Raw genomic sequence first — 18,614 nt, 5'->3', positions numbered from 1 at the left:
AGCGCACGGCTCAGCGGCCACCTCCCAACCGCACGCTYGCCTGTGACTTCAGGAATATGTTGCTAATCCTGGGAATTTTCTTCCCGACAGCGTCAAGGCATCTCAGCCCTCCTTGGCTTGAAGCGGGTTTTACGCTTGGCTGTCGAGCCAGGCACAGCTCTGGAGCTGCTCAGCCTCTGGCCAAGGAGGACCGTGCCAATGCCCCAGACCTGCTTCCAGTGCCGGATTCATCCCTCCTCCCAACGGGGCCCCGAAGACGGGGAGGGAAGCGCAGCTGGTTTTTCCAGCTCTTTCCTTCACACCGGCCCACGTCTCGTGCCATCGGAGCTAGCAGCAGCTTCGGCAGCATTAATTTCATCCTTCCTTTCTGTTACCTTCGGCTGGCGCCGGGGCGGGAGTCACTACTGCCCCACCGAACCGCCCCGGCATTTCAGCAGGATTCACCTGGTTCGCCCAAGGGGGGGGAAAAAAAAATCATAAGTCGCTTTTGCAGCTGTTCTGTTTTCCCACCGGATCACCTCCGCCCTCAGTTCAAACTGAAATGGGCAGTTATTGCCGCAAAACGCGTTTGCAAACGCGTCCAGCGTCCTCCGAGTCCCCCAAAGCCCCTTCGCTTCCGTCAGAGCCGGTGATCACGGGATTTCCCCGCTTGAGGGGCTGAATTAGGGGAGKGAGAACCAAGAAAGACGTTGGGGAAACAGAACTACAGCTCGCATTTGTCGGGATCACGGAAAACGCTTTGCAGGGAAACAGCGAGAAAAATAATTTCTTTTCAGTTGTTTCAACGCTTTCCTCCCTTTTTTTTTTTTACAGTCGCTTCAATTGACAAATTTGCTCAAACTCTTCCAAAAATTGAAAAACATCAGGGCAGAAGCCGTTTGCTCAGTTCTGCCAGACTTCACGAGAAAGTCTGGCTCGTCCTAAAGTTGCACCTTTCAAAAATCGCGCCGATTTCCCAAGTCTCYTGCCCTGCCTGCTAACGAAGCAGCAAAGCCGATTATCCGCGACTAATACAGGCTCTTCCCTCGAACTTGCACGCAGGCACCGCCGTCACCGACTCGGCCCYCCGAGTCTGCAGGTGGCACCTGCAAACTCTCAGCCTTGCGTCCCACCAGAGATGGTTTTATCCCCAAGCTTCCGAGCTGTTTTACACCGGGAAACACATGCAATGGGTGCTCTGGAGACAGCTGGTGAAGCGGGACAGCCCGGCGGGCACGGGAATGAAACCGGAGCGACCGTTTCCTACCTGGCTCCTCCGCGGGCTCGTCCTCCCCCGGTTCAGCTTTGCAAGCCCCGTCCCCGGGGGAGGTGGGCGACTGCAGCGAGATGAAGGACGGCAGCTTCTGGAGGCGGCTGCTCCGCGAGGGGTCTGCGTCTCTCCAAAACATCGCCTCTCGCTCCGCGCCGGAGGGCCCCGGCGTTGCCCCGTCATCGTGGAGCTGCGCGGCATCATTCCTGGAGGAGACGCATGCCAAAAAATAATAATAATAATAAAAACATTATCCCTCTTGGCAAAGCTGAGCGCAGTATCGGAAGAGGCCAGGGAGAACAGCTGGAGTTGCATGAGGAAGCTCTCCGTTCTCCATCCCGGGCTGCCCCTTATCTCCGATTTCCAGGGAATCGGATCAGATTCAGCTCCCCAGCTCCCAGAGCCGGGCGCAGGCATGCTCCTTTCYCCACGGAGAATGCCAAGAGCCGGCTCCTGCACCACCGCCCGGCTCCACGCTCCGGCCTCCTTACCTAAAAAAGAGCAAGGAACTATTTTATGCCTCATTCGCACCGGGGAGGGGAGCGGGGGYGTCATTCCAAGCTGCTTCCATTAGCCGGGATAAGTCGGGAGAGCCCRCCGTGCCCTGCGCTACCATACAAGGCAGGGCCAGGCCGGGGCCCAGGGACTTGCCGTTTCCTTCCCGGCTTCATCCCTCATCCCGGCACAAATCTCCCCCCAAGCCAAGCACCGCGCAGGCTTTGCTAACGGACCTCTGCGGAGTGGCTGGAGGAAAATCCAAAGTGAGACAGAGCCAGGAGGTGGCAGGTGCCGGCCAAGCCCGGGCGACAGGCGGTGACAGTGATGGATAAGGCGAGACCTGCCGGAGGGCTGCAGACGAATTAGCACCACCCCGGCCCGGCCCCTCGCCCGCTCCTGCCGGGGGTGGCTCCCCGCGGCGGTGCATCTCCAAGGATAAAACACGCACGCTTGCTCCGGCATTTCTTTTTCGCTTTTTGCTCGTTCCCCAGGTTGTCCCACCAGCAAAAATAACCCCCGTGACGGCCCTCGTGGCCGTGGACGCACCTCCAGGCACGTGTGGGTCCTGCTCCCTGCGGGGATGAGGAAGGCCAACGTCTCCGTTGGCCTGCAGGGCTCCATCCTCAGCACCCGAGAGCTTTATTTTTGGCCAACAGATGCTCCAGCTGGTGCCTCGCTGAGGAAAGCGCTTACTACAGGAACTACCCTCCTTGCTGTGAGGTTGACAGCACTGGAACAGGTTGCCCAGAGAGATGGTGGAGTCTCCATCTTTGGAGATGTTCAAAAGCCATCTGGACAGGGTCCTGGGCAACGTGCTCAAGGTGACCCTGCTTGAGCAGGGGGGTCGGACTAGATGATCTCCAGAGGTCCCTTCCAACCTCAACTATTCTCTGGTTCTGTGTGAGAAGACACCACCACCGAATAACAGCAGTTGGATCGGGGCCAAACCAAGGCAAACCTTGTGTCTGGGATGGTTCCTGCTCTGTCCACTATTGGCTGGTGCCCCGGCCAGGAAAGCGTCGAGTTCCTGCATCCTGGCTTGGCATCAGCAGCAAGGGACAGTTGCTGACGTGCTTAACCAAGCGCCCAGCCTGATGTCCAACTATATTTCCACATCCATCCCCACCTTGCCTTCCTCTAAAAGACTCCCGTGCGCACCAGAAGGCAGGTGGTGATGAAACTCTGCCAACGAGCTCCACCTCGCTGCCACCATCCTGTGCCGAGGGGCTCTGGGTCCCCACAAAAGCAAGCGGGGAGCCAGCTCCATCCTTGCCAGCTCTCTGCAGCGGAGGACGAGGAAGAGCGCCGGACCAGGAAGATGGTTCCCAGCTTCCCACAGAGGCCTGGCTGAGCTGTTTCCGCTTTCTGTGATGGCCTTTCCATCCAGGCCATTCTGCTCCTTCACCTCCCAGGAGAAAGGTCTACCAAAGCCTCAGACACACCTGGAGGTGCTCAAGTCCTGAGGGCCACGTTTCTAAGGGCAAACATACCCAACGGCAACCAGCTCATAGAGTGACGAGATGCGAGGCCAGAGCAGCATGGGAGAAGGCAAAGGGGGGGATAAAACACCTCGCTCGAAATGTTGTTGGCACCACCCTACCGAGCCCTCCTCAAAGGTGCCAGGACCTCAGAGAGGTGGCATGGGGACCAGTGCTGAGCCCCGACACTTGGGCAAGGCTCCTCCGAGAGGACGCTGCCTGCAAAATCCTCGCTTGGCCCCCCAGCAGCTCCACCTGGAGACGTTGCCCTTGAGCCTCAAGCCTGTAGGAGCCTGTTTCCCTTAGGAGATGGGTCAGGAAGGCACAGCAGTGCCCCAAAGCAGCTACACCTTAAACCAGCCTAAATGAACCCGGGGAAAACGAGCACGGCTGGATACAAATAGGAGGCGTTCCCGAGCTCCCGCAAAACACCCGGAGTGGGCTGGGAAGGAAGCTGTTTAAGGAGAAGGGCAAGCCGTGTTCCTCGCAGTCGTTCCTACCTGCCCGTTTCTTCGCAGAGCCGCTGCCACTTGGAGGGGGGGTGGCCGCGGTCGGCGTCGCCGGCAGCGCCGGGCTGCCGCGGGCAGCGCTTCTTCTGCGGGTGCAGCAGCTTGCAGCGGGCRCCCTTGGGGCAGACGCCCTTCTTGGCGAAGTCCGGGCAAACCAGCGTGTGCTTCTTCTTGCACTGCAAGGGAAACGAGAGCAAGGTGAACGCCCCGAACCACCCTGCGACGGGCGCCTTCGGGTGGCACTAACGCGTCGCTAAGGGCAGAAGGACCYGCCGGCGCTGCCTTCTCCCACCGTCCTCCTCCCCATCGCACCATTACCCTTCCGCTCTTCCGAGAGAGGCTCACTGCTTTCCAAGCGTTCAACCTAAGAGACCCAAAACGATCAACGTCTTAGCAGTAACGATCTGCCCAGAGGCAGCAGTGGTGGGAGGTCCTGAGGAGGTTAACCAGGGAGGAGAAGCTGGTGTCAGGACGGACACAGGACAACAACGTTGTCCAGGCTGGGTCTGCGACCTCTCCCTGCATCACTCTTGGGGCCTGGGGAGGAGCAGGGAAAAGCAGGGAAGCAGCACGTTTCTTCGCTGCAAAACGAGCCTATTTTGGGACTGCCGCTGGCACCACCTTCTGCCAAAGGCCACCACGGCCAAGGGCCGGAGTTGGGCCTGCTCTGCTCGGGGACGGTGCCGATAAATGAACTCGGCCTGTTCTCGGTCCATCCGGGTGCATGTCCCACGGAAAACCCCGCGGGAACGACAGGACCGCTTTACAAGACGGGCAAAAAAACCCACACAAAACCCAGCTCCCATGATTTCCCCCCTCCATCTCAAAGAGCATCTGAAGCAGGTAAATCTGTAATCCAGGGAAAAACTCCAAAGGGACCTAGAGCACCTCTAAACAGTGCCCAAATCCGGCGCGGCTCCAAAATCCAAAGCTTGCTCTACCTCATCCACGGACCGGCGCCGGAAAAGCATCACCAGCGAGAATCCGCTTTCGGACTTGCGTCGGCGCTGCCGGCAAGGCTGGCGGCAAACGCTCTTACCGCTCGCAAGCTGCTAAGAACGTTAATTCTTATTTTCAGGGGTGTCATCCTGGAGTGGATATGTAAAAAAAATATATATATTTTATATATATGTATCTCCTCCGGCGCGCAAAGCTTCCCTCGCCCCGTCTTGGCGGCCGTCGTCTTGCAAACGGCCCGAACGAGGGAAGAAAAAGTCAAAATCGCGCGGAGGCTCGGGAAAAGCTTGCGCCTTTTTCCGGAGCTCACGCTGCTGGGGACACCGGTGGCTGCAGAAGAGATACGGGCAAGAGCGAGAAGGAGAAGCGCTCAGCGACGGCAGGGACAGGACGGCTTGCGAGGGGCAGTCAATTAAAAAAAAAGTGAGCACCCCCCCAAAAAAAGATTTAAAAATTAAAAAAAAATGAGGTGACGGCGCTCCGGCCTCGCCGCCCGCGAGAAACGAGGGCCGTCCTCCGCGAGTATATACTTAATAAAGAAAACAAACCGTGCGGAACTAATTCCCGGCCCCGCTCCCCGGCTTCGGGTTTCTAATGACTTTTCCGAGCTCCTTCTCCGGGCGGCGGGACCAGGCGCTGACGGCACGCTTTGGCCGCCCTCCCACGGCGCTCGGCCCCGGCCGGCGCCGGGCTCCCGCTCCGGCACCCGCCGCCGGCCCGGAAAGCGGCGTTGTTTTTCGGCTCGGCGGGTGGAAAAGCCCCTCGTATTTATTTACGGGAGGGACGGAGCTGGGAGGGGGGGCAGCTAAACGCTGCTCGCGGCCCCCGGGGCTCGATGCCAGCTCGGACGCGGGGATTCGGTTACCGTAAACCCCGCTCGGTGCCCAGCTCGTGTCAGGCGAGGTGAAGGAGCGGGTGGGCTCGCGGGGCGGAGGGGAGCAACCTCCTTCCCGGGGCTATCCGATCCCTTCCACCTGTCGGCACAGCTAATTTTATCCCCCCCCCCCAACCCCGCCGGCCGGCAGGTTGCACCATAAAAAGAGAAAAAGCATCTGGMCGCTTCCAGCGGTGCGACGGGGGAGAGGTTGGAAAACCGGGGTGCCCCCAAAAAAGCAGGAGAGGAAGCGGGCGCTGCCGGCAAGGACGGGGCCACCCCGGGAGCGGGATGCTCCTGCCGGAGCCGGTGTTTTTTTCCCAGYCGGAGGGGGAGCATGGCGGAGGTGGCAGCAAGGTCAGCTCGCCCCAGGCCCGTGTGCACCTCCGCAGGTGCAATTCGGGGTGTCACTAACTGCCCCCACCCCAACCTCACCGAAGCCTCGGACAACGCGGGATCCAGAGCCGCGGAACACACCGCCGCCACTGGCGTTTCGGCGCCAACCGGAGCAGGGGTGGATCGGGGACGCGGGGACTTGCGCCGTGCAGCCTCCCTTGGCACGGTGAAGGCAACAGCTGACCGGGCTGCTGCAAGGCGCCAGCTCGGTTCCTCCTGGCTCGGCCCGGCCACCAACTTTCACGACCGTTTTCCACGAACGCCCTTGGCACGAGGAGGCCGGAGGAGCGCCGAGCCGGGTTACTGGGACGGCCGGAGCTGCCTACTGACCTTATGAAAGGTGATGGAAAGCCCGCGGCTCGGCGCGTCGGGCACGGAGCAAGCTGCCAGGAGATGCCATTACCCGCCCCACGGCCGGCCGGGAAGAGAGGAGGCGCTCCTCCTGCCAGGGCACGGGACCGGCACCAAAAGGACCTGCTGCGACCAAGCGTGGCCTGAGATCGGGACGTTTCCAACACCTGCACGTTCTGGTTTAGCCTCCAGGAGAAGTGACGGCGAACGAAAAGCCAGCCGAGCTCGACTCCGCCGCGCRGACTCCCACCATGATCTCCTCCAGCACCACCTTCCCGACTCCTCTCCACCAGCAGCTTGTCCCAGCTGAACTTCTCAAGAAGCTCAAGGCTCCTCTCRCCTGCTGCTCGGCTCCTYGGCTYRGCAGCTGGCACGGGAACAGCRGGCATCTCGGCACGTGCCGGCGGCYGAACGCTGAATCCRTCGCAGGTYGCCCCRGCTCCRTGCCGCAGGATTAACCAGCCGGATCRGCGTCAAGGCTGTTGTCCYRCACCTCTTCCCCCCCAGCTCCTCCRCGCTAAGCGGGAAGCTCCYGGCGGAGGCRGCGGGGCCRCTCACAACTGACAGCCAGTAAATGGCTTTTTTTTGATGGCCTCTTTTTATAATTGGGCGCAGATGGAAGCAGCCTTAAAAACTCCAGCTCCCCGTCGTTAAAACCTGGAAGACAACACAGCCCGACATCACGCAGGCTGCGCGATAACAACGGAGAAAGCTMCCCGGCGCACGGAGCGTCGCTTCAGCCTTCCCATCTTCACACTGCAACCAGCAAAACCCCCTTTTTTTGGAYGCTATTTTACAGTTTCTTCCTGACRCGGAGCTGAAAAAACCCRAYGGTGGGAGCTGCTGAGGRCTCCCCGTTRGAGCGTCCCGCTAGCTGCCCCGTTGGCACCAGCCTAACGAGGCCACGCTCGTTCCCTTCGTTATTTATAACCGCGCAGCGGCCACGGCCTCGGCCCCCCAAGGACGCTGGAGAGCGAAGGTGGCCTGCTGACCCCCAGGCTTAGGTTTGAGACCACAAGGCCTGTTTGCCCCCCRTCCCTTTTTTTTTTTTAAGCAACTATCGCCCCCGTTATCTGCGTAATCCCCTAATACGGGGCTGGCTTTCCACCTTGAAAACGAACCGGAAAGGCTCCACTAAACTGGGGAAAGCAGGGAAACGCGAGGAAGCAACCTCTGCCCTCCACCCATCAGGCTACAAGACGCTTGGAGGACAGAGGACCACTCCAGCTGGAAGCAAGGGACAGCATCTTCTGCGAGATCCCTACCGGTAGCATGTGCCCCTTCCGCTTGCCTTTTTTCTCTTGGCACGGGCACAACGGGGTCCTTAACTCCGTGCCTGAGCTAAGGGCATTGACACAATAAAAATAAACGATAAGCAGAAGGTGCTTGTTGCCACGCTTGTGAGCATCAGCCCGTGATGGAAATCCAGACCCAACGTCACCCCTTCGCGTTACCCCCAGCAGCAGACCAGGCGGTGAAAAGTGAAGAAGCCCCTTGCYTGGGCTGAAAACATCAGCTCAGCGGCCCTGAACAGCTACACCAGATGCTAATGTCAAACCCTGCAGATTCCACATGACATTTTGAGACCCCCTGCAAAGAATTTATCTCCCAAACGGGTTTCTGCCCCAAAGCAGAGTCTTGCACCCTAGCAGAGCGCTTGCAGAGAAGCAACGAATTCCTGCAGATGGATGTCGACAGCAGCTGACTCCAAGGAGCAGAAGAGAYAGGGAACAACCTGTCCCACGGTGATTTCAGGAGGAAAAGCTTGTGTCACAATAAMGGACATGGAGACTAGGGCCAAGTGACGCAGCCCAAGCTATGTCCTTTCTCCCCATCCTTTTTGATGGCCTCATCCTGACGCTGTCTAGGATTTGGGGGGKTTGAGAGCACCCAGTGATGCAGCAGGTCTCAGAGCTTGGCTGAAGCATCTCAGCGCTGCCACAATACAAACATCACTATAGATCTACGTCACTAACATCAGGACAGGCAGGACATGAAGAGCTTCACAAAAGCAAACACGACCCAATGCCAAGTTGTTGAGCWCTCCATTGGTGCTTGCAGAAGATAAAACAGCACTTGAACTACCAATACCTCGGAGTTGGAATAAAAACTGGACAACATTTTTAAAATACCTGAAYTAAGAAGCACCAGTACAGCTGGGACGGACTGAAGGACATTCCCTGCGAAGGGACCAAGCCTTTTACCTGCAGGGTAGACCTGCCTTGCTTTGATCCAGCCCAAACATAAACGATCTAAGGGATGGGGCTTCTGTTGTCTATCTTCTCTGCAACCTCCTGATGGCTCCCGTTACATCGCTTTTGACCGTTTCCTCTCCTCTTGCTCCTCCCTGGTTCGGATCTGCCATTTCGCTGACTCCTGCATGCAGTATTTGTGCTAATGGAGCATCTGCAGGGCAGAGCGTCCTACAGCATCTCCCGTCCGCAGAACGCCCTGTACCGCTTGGCGCGGGGCATCGGGTTGCTGCTATCGATCGCCCATGGCTTTTCCTGCTCTTCTGCTCTGCAACTCCTGCAGCCTTGCCTGACGCCGAGACATTTTCGGAAGACAGGTCCTATTACTGGCCGGATCCTTCATTTTGCCAAGGCCCAAACGTGAAATGCAATGAAGGAGAGCACCCATAAACACGGAAAAAAGTAACTCACGCAGGGAACTTCAAGAGCTGCGAAATACTCTTCTTGCAGTGGCCAACGGCAGCGTTATGGTTCTCACTAACATCAGGCAACAGATACAGAAACACTAAACGGGCCGGCAGGAAGAGTGGCGATCACTGAGGCAAAACAACACGGTATCTGTTAGAAAGAAGTGGACACTTGAGCTCTCAGTTTCAAAGCCAATGTCTTTTTTTGGAAAGAGGAAAGGAAAAGCTCGAAATCTGCATAAAACTGAAAACTAGCCGCTCGGTGACACAGGGGTTCAGTAACACCACTGGCAGGCTGATAATAGCACCCTGCTACTGATAARCTGCCCAGCTAGAACTACTGCAGCCTGGAGCAGCAGACTTCGTACCGCAGCCCTTAATAAATTCCTCTATAATTGGAATTTTCCACGTAGCAAAATGACATCAGAGAGCATTAGACATTTCGYTTCCATAATGCGGGCAAACACGACACCTCCAGACCTCGTCAAGAGCAGGAGCCAAAGCACCGCAGTCGAACATTCCCAATGATTTTTTTTGCTTAATTACATCTTCTTGTTTGGAAATTGCCTCCTGACTGCTTCCACTGCTCTCTCCCAGTTCTCTGCAGAGTTGCAAAAGCTCTGCTGGCAGTCGCAGAGACCAGAGGTTRGCCCTTTTCAGGCTTGTTTTCCACTCGTGCCCCGTATCACGCTGGAGGACAGCCACGCAGCTCTGACGAGACTCCCTGACACTAGACACCAAAACACAAAATAAGAGAAACAAACCAAGCCGAGAGGACAGAGAAGAGCCAGCCATCAGCAGCAAGCCCCAAAGCACCCCGGCCATTCGAGAGCCTGTGAGAGCAGAGCTAAGGACTTAAGGAGGAAGGCGAATCACCAGCTGAAGAGCAACCACCAAGGACTGGCATCGGGAATGTCTACAGTATTTAACCACCTCCTGCACTACTTTGATGCATCTGCTCAGGAAGACCATTTCCATCAGAGCAATCTCATCCATCTCACCGCAACAACGTGACGGAGCCAGTTTCCCACGAGGAACCCACCAATGGGAATCACCAACCCCAAACCATGACCACCTGGGATGGAGTCAGGCAAGCAAGCTAGACATCCACGGTGTATCGCCTACAGGTTCGTCTTCATCAGAGAAGACGGGAGGGTCAGTTGAATATATTATTCCAGGTGACTTGGGGAAGCTGCTGCCCCATGCTTGCAGGATGCTAGAGAYTGGGAAAACAGTGTGCAGACCACGTTCTCCAGAGTGCAGAGAGAGCTCATCAGCCAACGGAGAACAAATGAGAAAGGAGGTAAATTCCGGAGTGGGAAGCAAAGATGTAATCTGGTTTTATTTGTGGCTGTCTCTACAGAAGTTAGAGCTGCAATCAAGGACTCTCTGCCTCATCAGTATATTCCCAGTTATTAGCTGTGATTCAGAGGCTACTTTTACTCTGAACTTCTTAATTTTCATGTTTTGTGATGCACCTTCCCCTCCAAAGATATTAAAGTGCAAGAGAGAAAATCACAGACTAGTATTTATCTAAGCACTGTTATCAACTAGCCCAAGCTATTAAGTAGTTCAAGTTTGCCCTGATAAGCAACATCTTTAATGTAAGCATCTGAATGTTGTTGAAAATACTACCGTTAAATTAAAGTAGCAATAAGAACCCTCATTATGCCATTACAGCGTACGGTAAATAAGATGCAACTGGAAACCCACAAAGATTTCTGCGGAGATACGGGGAGAGGATTGGGCAGAGAAGAAACCTGATTAGTTTTAAACCTCTGCTGCAGTTCACAAAGCATTTTAAGTGGAAAGCTCCCATCGCCAACACGGAGATTTATCGCTCACTATCAGGAGCACAGCTTCCACTGCTGTTCTAATTTCAGCTGAGAATCACTCCGGGGCGCAGAACGAAGCGACTGACACCTTGCCAAAGTTCAGCGGGCTGGAACCGCGCAAGTCAACCTTCTCCTGCAAACTGGCGTATCCCAGTGGAGAGCCAGGGAAAACTCCTCTGCCTCCTTCCCGGGACAGGTCGCCCAGTGCATCTCTGCTCCCAGCACTAAACCCTTCTCCAGATCACTGTGCAGCCTCTACGGGACAGATGGTATGGTTTAAACTGCAAAACACTGCAGTTGCGATTCCCCAACTCTTCCAGACGTATGGAGAGCCCAGGTTTTTAAATCCATTTCAACAGCAAAGTACAATCAGTTCCTTGTTCCTGCTGTCATGGCCAGGCACCAGGTACCAAATGCATTAGTGGATTTGGGTCTGTTTGCTGAGTCCCAAACCACAGTTTTACCCTGTGTTTCCAGAGATGAGCTCCAAGGTAGTCGACTGCCATTTGTGACCTGAAGAGCTGACACTTTTGTGATCATTAACAAGCCTACCCACTTTTTTTTTTTTTAAATAAAGAATTTACTTACTGATCAGTTTGTTGACTGAAGATTTCTGCTACATGTAATAGGAAAAACAAATTAAGCAGGCGACTGCAGCACCCAGAAAACATCTGTTAACCCAAGCCAAAATTAAAGATAAAACAAAGTTGCCTTTGTAGCTGATTTTCATACAGCTGCACTGGACTATAAAAGAGCTATCAAAGGCAGAGCTATCCATCAGCTAATTCGGAACGATGGGGAAACGCAAGCCTCAAACCTCCCACGGCAGCTCAACAAAGGGGCTGCTCATCTTCATAAACTCTTCATAAGAGCCGCATGGTACCAGGTTGTCATCAGCCAACCTTCTACTCTCAACAGCTTCGACTGTGAAGCGCTCACAACTGCAGAGACACGACACTTCTTTACTGTGAGGGTGACAGAGCACTGGAACAGGTTGCGCAGAGAGGTTGTGGAGTCTCCTTCTCTGGAGATATTCAAAACCCGCCTGGACGCGATCCTGTGCAACGTGCTCGAGGTGACCCTGCTTGAGCAGGGGGCTTGGACTAGATAATCTCCAGAGGTCCCTTCCAACCTCAACCATTCTGCGATTCTGTGAGTCAGGGCACAGCCGTATGGGACCGTCACAAAGGTTTCTAAGGATCGAGTAACCAAGAGGAGAAATAATCAGTGGATGCTGGCCACTGGCAAAAGTCAAGCCAGGCCACGAATGACCTGAGGTCTTCATGCTGCTGATCACTGCTCTGCTAACAAGGTGTTACCTCATGCCAGTGCCTCAAAGACATGCCTGTAAGTGCCAAAAATTGGCAGGAAGGTTGAGGTCCCTCAGTTGTTATTACACTGCCGCTCAGAGCACCACGAACCAGTGGCTGGCGCAGGCAGAGCCACAGCTACTGTCTGTGGACGTGCCTGGAGCATCACAAGAAACTCCTAGCTCCAACGTGATCCACAGCAAAACGAAGGCGAGGGAGCCAGAAATGGGCAAGAACCGGAGGTAAAATCAGAAAAGCACCACTGGCAAGAAATGGGATGAAAGATGAGCCAAGCACCGTGTGGACAGCAGCCAAGCGGCACTAGGAGGCACTGGCATGCCCACGTGCCTGGGTCATGCCAACATTTGTGCAGCGAAGGCTTGTTATCACCAATGTTGGGCCATGCGGAGAACAGTGGCAGGAGAAGGTTGGCGTGGGCTGCAGGGGTGGCCTATGCCGAAGGATCAGCAGGAATTAGAGACCAAACCAACTTCTCCTAACCCTCTCTCTTGTTGGAAGTGCATAAAATGGATCATCTCTTTAGAAGAAGCAATCTGCAGGAGTACAGACCCCTAATGGCCAGCCTTCGAGAGTCCAACACAGGCAGTTAATCTGTCCCAGTTTTCATTCTTTGGATGGGAGCTGGAGCGGATTTTATACCCACCGTGGGACGCGTTTGGTGACATCGAGGTACAGAGCACTTGTACCAGGGCATCGGAGCACAGCAAGCCGACCCGACCTTGGATCATCTTTAAAGATTTTTAGCAAAAAAGAAGAAAAAAAAGAACACTTCTCTGATCAGCAGGATAAACTGTGCAAGCCTTTCTCCTCTTCCTCCTCCTCACCCTTTGACCAGCTCACTGATTTATGCCTTTAAGGACCTTCCCTGCTGTCACCTCCTGCACAGCCCCTTGCAACGCCAAGAGGTCTATCAATCGTGTCAAAGCCCAGATGCTCAAGTCAGGGAGTCGCACGGCCGCGCACGTAGCCCTGCAGCCCCTCTGCTCCAGCTTCGTCATGTCCCTTGCGGGCAGGGGTTCCTGCCCTTGGCCACCCACGCATCCCACTGCTGACAGCTCTTCCTGAATCAAAGGCGAGCAGAAATAGGAAGCAATCATGATGGGATCACCAAAGAAATAAGAGACAGGCACAGTTAAGAAATAGAAAATTTGGGCTGGCTCAAAGCTTAGCTTTCCTCATTTCCCTCCCCAGGCTCCCTCTGAGCGGAGAAGTTTTATATTAAGACTTCTTGCACTTCAAACAGCCCCCCGGTAGCTGGGCACTGAGGCGCTTCTCCGTCTGATGGGGTCTAATTCAGTGTAACAACTTCAGGTGCTTTGGAGATGAGCGCTTCAAGCTGGGAAATCTGCTCCTGCCATGGCTGGTTCTCACCAGGCACAAGAGGCAGAGAGGTTTGAAAGAAAAATCATCTGCATTTGAAGCCTCTCGAAAAAAAACCCCACTGTCTGTCCCAAACTAACAGCGTGAGTCAAACGATCCACAGACGGAGGAGCTCTTGAAGGTCTCGGAGAGCATTTGAACAGCTGCCAAGAAAGGAGCTTTGGAGGGAGGAGACCCAAAAGCAGTCTGAGCCTTGGGGATTTCCAGGGCCGGAAGATGTTTAACCACCCTAGATGGGTTTTCCATCTGCAGATTTGTCCCCCTGCTTCTCCTTGAAGGTTCGAGCTCCGCCACAGCAGCGGTGGGGATCTCGGGGAGGAGGAGGATACCAGAGCTCAACAGGACATCAACACGATGGAGGAGCAAGAAATGATTTTTAAAGGATTTATACTCAGTTATTCACTGCGATTCTTGTGTTTGCTGGATGCAGGGAGCTGCCGTCATGAAGCACCTCGCAGCGTTTTGGTGACAGAAAGTCCCTCGACACTGCTGGGATCGGAGACCTGTCACCTGTCACCTCTGCACTGGTACATAACGGACGCACCGTGGTGGCCAGTGACAACCACCACAACCGTTTGGGACATAACCCAAGATGAAACCCAGGAGGTGGAGTGTAATTACAGAGCTAGAAATCAGCCAGCAGCTATGTTGAGGGAAGGACACGGGTTCCTCAACAACTGCACATGCTTCACGTCTTGATGAAAGGACGAGCTGCGCGGCAGCAGAGAGCGCAGCAGCGGGCTGGGGCTCAGCTTGGCACCAAACRAGGGGGAAGAAAGATCAAGAAAGACCCGCATCTGATGGCCGTTGTAGCAAAAAAAAGAAAAATGCTGTTTTGCCCAAAAGGCAACAAGAAAAAACTGAGAATATGCAATAKGAGCAGCTCTGATCTTCACGTTTGTGTGCTAAGGGAGACCAAGGATGCCAGGCTGCCGCTCTTCACGTCAAAGCAAGCGCCAGATAATAAGAGAAAACCACACGAAGACACGCAACTGGTAGCTGCCACTAAGAGGGTTAATGTGGCTTTTCCTAAAGATCAGGAACGCGTTAAGTTTAATATATTAGACACTCAGCCTGAAAATCCTTTACTGTGGGAACCTGTTCAACTTCCACCAGAAAACGAGAAAATCCAAAACAACCTCAGACATCGTCAGACTAGAGAAATACAAAAGAGAACAAGACGCGAGCTAAGAAAAAGTCCCCGCATTTGAATTTTCTGCAGGAAATCAAGCAGCTGGCGCTGCGAGAAAAAAACAACACTGYGCACGGGGGCAAAAAACAATTCTTCCCAAGGAAGCGGCACTTCCCCCAGTAGCTCTTGTTAACCAGAACTGGCCAAGTTAACATGAGAGTTACTGATATTTTATGTGAATAAATTACAAACCGGGTCAGAGTTCCAGGTATTTTGAGTCATTCGAGCGATTCTTCACGTGTTCCTAGCGCAATAGCAAAAGCTTTAATTAGCCTCTGGTTTCGACCTTAAAGTAGGCTTTTGCAAAGAGGCAGATCCAGAACACGGCCAGCCAGGACCCTACTGCAAATCCTGAATTCAGACTCATTTAGGAACATGACCTGGAAGCACCCAAAAGTATAAAGCTCCTGCTGGCTCTGTTTGTGCCTTGACTTACCGCGYGCCGATCCCGCTTCCCGGTGATTTATTCCAGCCCATTTCCCCGTGCGGTTGCACAGTAGCCTCGTTGTTTAATCTCAGCGTGTCTCACTGCTTAACGGTTCCCCAGGGGGAACAATTTACCCACAGGCTTCAAAGCAGCTGATGGCACCAATACGAAGATAGGTATTTACGGCACCGCGCTTGCTAATAGACACCGTGGGGGTAAAGGCTTATTTAATGCCGACCGATTTTATAGACGCCACAGTCGGAGGAGGCCGGACGGACCTCCCTGCCTGCGCTCCGACGGGCTGCGAGGGTCGAACGCTGCCTACAGGCAACGGCACCGCAAGGTCCAAGCACGCTTTTATCCCACGTTTGCTCCCTCCTCGCCCGCCTGCGGTTCGACGCGGCACCCGACGAGCTCCTCCGCGCCAGCTATCGCGCCTCGTTTCGGGAGCCAAGCGGGGATGCGGCAAGGAGGGCGGCTCAGCAGGGACTCGCGGGCAACTCCGCTCCCTTCGGAGCCGAGCAGCCCTATTCCTCGGCCGCAGCCCGCTCGCAACCGCCGGCTCCCTTCGGCGACTGCAGCAAAACCCGACGCGGAAGATGAATTTAGGGAAGCCGTCTCCATCTGCCGAGCCTGCGGCCAGGAAACCTATGCTGCAAACGGCTGCCCAGGCCAGGGGACCCATACGGGAGGGGGCGGTGGGAACCACAAGCAGCGGCTTTCACCTTAGGACAACCTGTTAAAACAGTCGGCGAGCGAGCCCGGACTGCGGCTGCACCAGCAGAAAGTCCCCCAGCGCCGGCGCGGCGCCACCGTCATGCACGAGCCAGGTGCCACATGGCCAACTCCGAAAACCCCCCTGGGAGCACCCACAAAAGTCCGCGTTTCTCCATCCCTCCCTGCTTCCCCCTTCGGCTTCTTGGGGCGCGCGGGACTGAGGTGGACGACGAGACCGGCCCGGCCGGCTTCTCCCTGATGTGGCCATCTCTTGGGGCCGGAGAAGGTCCCAGAGCTGCAGGGAGGTTCCCACCGTTGGCATCGCTTGGGGCATCRCTGATCCTCTCCACCCACATGTCCTGGAAGCAAGTCCAGAAAGTACTTAAGGCAACGACATGCAATAAATTACGGATAATAACGGGCATTTTTTACAAAGGTCCGATGGAAAGAAGAAAGCAAAGAGGAAAAGACAGCGGGAGGGAGAGCCGGGCACGAAGCCGTGCCAAACCCCAGCGCCAAAGGACCCGAATTTCTAATTACGGAGCATCCTCGTTCGAGTTCAAGCTTCGAGGAGGCCCCGGCGCCACCGAGCGCCTTCGCCTCCCTCGCCCGCCGCGGCTCAGCCTGCAGGCAGATGGGCTCCGCTGCCTCTCGGACACGGAAACGCAGAACAAGGCAAGATTTACTCCCGTCCTAAATTATTCAAAAGAAAAGGGACTGCGCATCTTTAACAAGCCATCGTTTTATGAAGCAAGGTTAACATTTTTACTTGATTCAGGAGAATATTATAAACTCTCCGGGGTCCATTTGAGGACTTTCTACTTTGAGCAAAGGAACGGACTCAGCACTTTTTATATTATTTAGAGAATAAAATTAACCCTTAATGGCCCAAGCTGGTATGTCTCCTCCCCAGTTAAATATGGCCCGCTCAGCAATTTCTCCCCATATATAATTACAGGCTGCTATCCATCATCTGTAGGAGAATGCTTTTCTGACACTCTAAAAGTGACGCAGTAAGCACTTTTACTAATAGAATAAATATTCTAAATATCTCTTTTATATTTTCATTTAAATTGGAATATTTTAAAATAATTGTAGGGACACAGCCGGCGTGGCGAGGGCTGCGCTGGAGGGAGATGGCGGGACGGCTCTGTTTTCCTTAGGAAGCAATGTTTACCCTGCCCGCCGTCCTCTCCGGGCGCTGCCGCAAAAAGTAATTAAGGCAAAGGCTAATTTATTAGCGTGGTCGTCCCCTCCTGCTGACATCCCGCGGCTTCTCCTTCCCTCCCACCAGTTGCATTTTGGGACTGCTCCTGCCACCGAGCGTCCTTGTCCCCTTGGCTCCACGTCTCCCACCTGCGCCCCGGGACGGATCTAAGAGCAGCCTGGCAATTTGCTTTATTGACCTTATTTATTCGCTTTTTATTGACCTTTGTCAACGAGAGCTACTGGAACGGCGGAAAAGAGGAAACGAGCCTCTCCGGGCTCCAGTTTGGAGAAACATGTAGCTCTAAGCATCCAGCAGTTCATACAGGCAAATCCCCTGGTGAAAAGCAGCCTCAGTCATGAGGAGGGGGGGAAAAAACCTTCAGGAGCAGCAAGTCTGCCAAACCATGCCTAGGCAGACACTTACTCACGTGTCTCTATTAAATGCAATAAAATAATATCATTCTACAAGCCTGCGGGGGCATATTTGGGACGGTGCCCTGCTATCTGGCAGACTTTACATAAACAACATGATTGCTTCATTAGTGGCTCGTTTTTCAGCTAAAGAGCCGGTTTAAAGCTGCGTTTGCAGGGTTGCTATCCCGCTTTCAACGCGGTACCCACACCACGGTCTCCACCTCGGAGCCARGGCTTCCGCAAAAGCTGGCGACTTGCTCTGCTCGCTCGCTGTCGGCGCACGGCAGTGGCTGAACCCAACCACAAACATTTATCTGATGTTCTCCTCTACRTAAAGCCTCGCAAAATGCATCCTACTGATTACAAGCAAAGTCCCTGGAGAGAAGCGGAYGGAGAGACAAGGATGGGTCCCATCCTCTGGCTAAATCAGCCCRGGGTTCCCAGGGATGGTAGAGCATTGCACAGAACATGGTTGAACGCTGGACCGAAAAGCCACCACATAACYCACTGCAGAACAGAACAGGCCACCAGCTCTCAACTACGTCAGAAACGCATAACCTCCACGCATCTCAGAGCCCGTCTTTGTCTGTTTATTCAYCCTTTCGGCAAATTTACTGGCTACCCTTTCCGATTTACGATTCCCCACTTCAGCGCTTGGGGACTCTAACACGATGGTATCTTCGGTCTCTTGCAAGTTTGAGGTGGCAATCGGGGAAACAAAGTGAAGGCAATACGTATCGGTGTTCCCAGGACCCGAAAGAAAAACATCTGCTTGGTTAACAAAACGAAGAGAGTGGTCCACACTAAAAGGCAAACAAATGCCTATTAAATTAATAGAAACCAGAAAAGACAAGTCAGACAGGAAGGGCAGGAACGTCCAGAAGGTACCTGGGAACCTTCTCCTCTCCAGCATTGGAAGCCCTCCTCTGTGGAAGGCTAATGATCCTACCAAAAGAGCCAAAGCAGCGCTGTCACAAGTTACATCTCATCCTATTTGTCCTCACTGATCTCCCTTGCACCCCTGGCACCCCCAAGCGTGAAGCAAAACATCCCAACTTACACCGCCCAGGAGGTGCACCACAGACCTACGACCACATGGGGTTTCCTACGGCACAAGAGGTTGGTCCTGGGAGAACAT

At 54.5% G+C, this 18,614-nt stretch overlaps 1 protein-coding gene across 1 annotated transcript in view; it reads right to left on the bottom strand.

The window, feature by feature from the left end:
* Positions 1–18,614, bottom strand: part of ZC3H3 (zinc finger CCCH-type containing 3) — a 162,848-nt gene that overhangs the window by 14,786 nt on the left and 129,448 nt on the right. Inside the window, exons 11-12 of the mRNA XM_026069432.1 lie at positions 3,726–3,910; positions 1,247–1,455 (exon numbers count right to left, since the gene is read on the bottom strand). Of these exons, the coding sequence (XP_025925217.1) occupies positions 1,247–1,455; positions 3,726–3,910 (394 nt within the window). The remainder of the gene's footprint in view (positions 1–1,246; positions 1,456–3,725; positions 3,911–18,614) is intronic.

Source organism: Apteryx rowi, unplaced genomic scaffold, assembly GCF_003343035.1.
Source record: "Apteryx rowi isolate R43461 unplaced genomic scaffold, aptRow1 scaffold_106, whole genome shotgun sequence".
Taxonomy (NCBI): domain Eukaryota; kingdom Metazoa; phylum Chordata; class Aves; order Apterygiformes; family Apterygidae; genus Apteryx; species Apteryx rowi.
The sequence above is the reverse complement of the archived record's forward strand: the minus strand, read 5'-3'. Positions and strand labels throughout refer to the sequence as shown.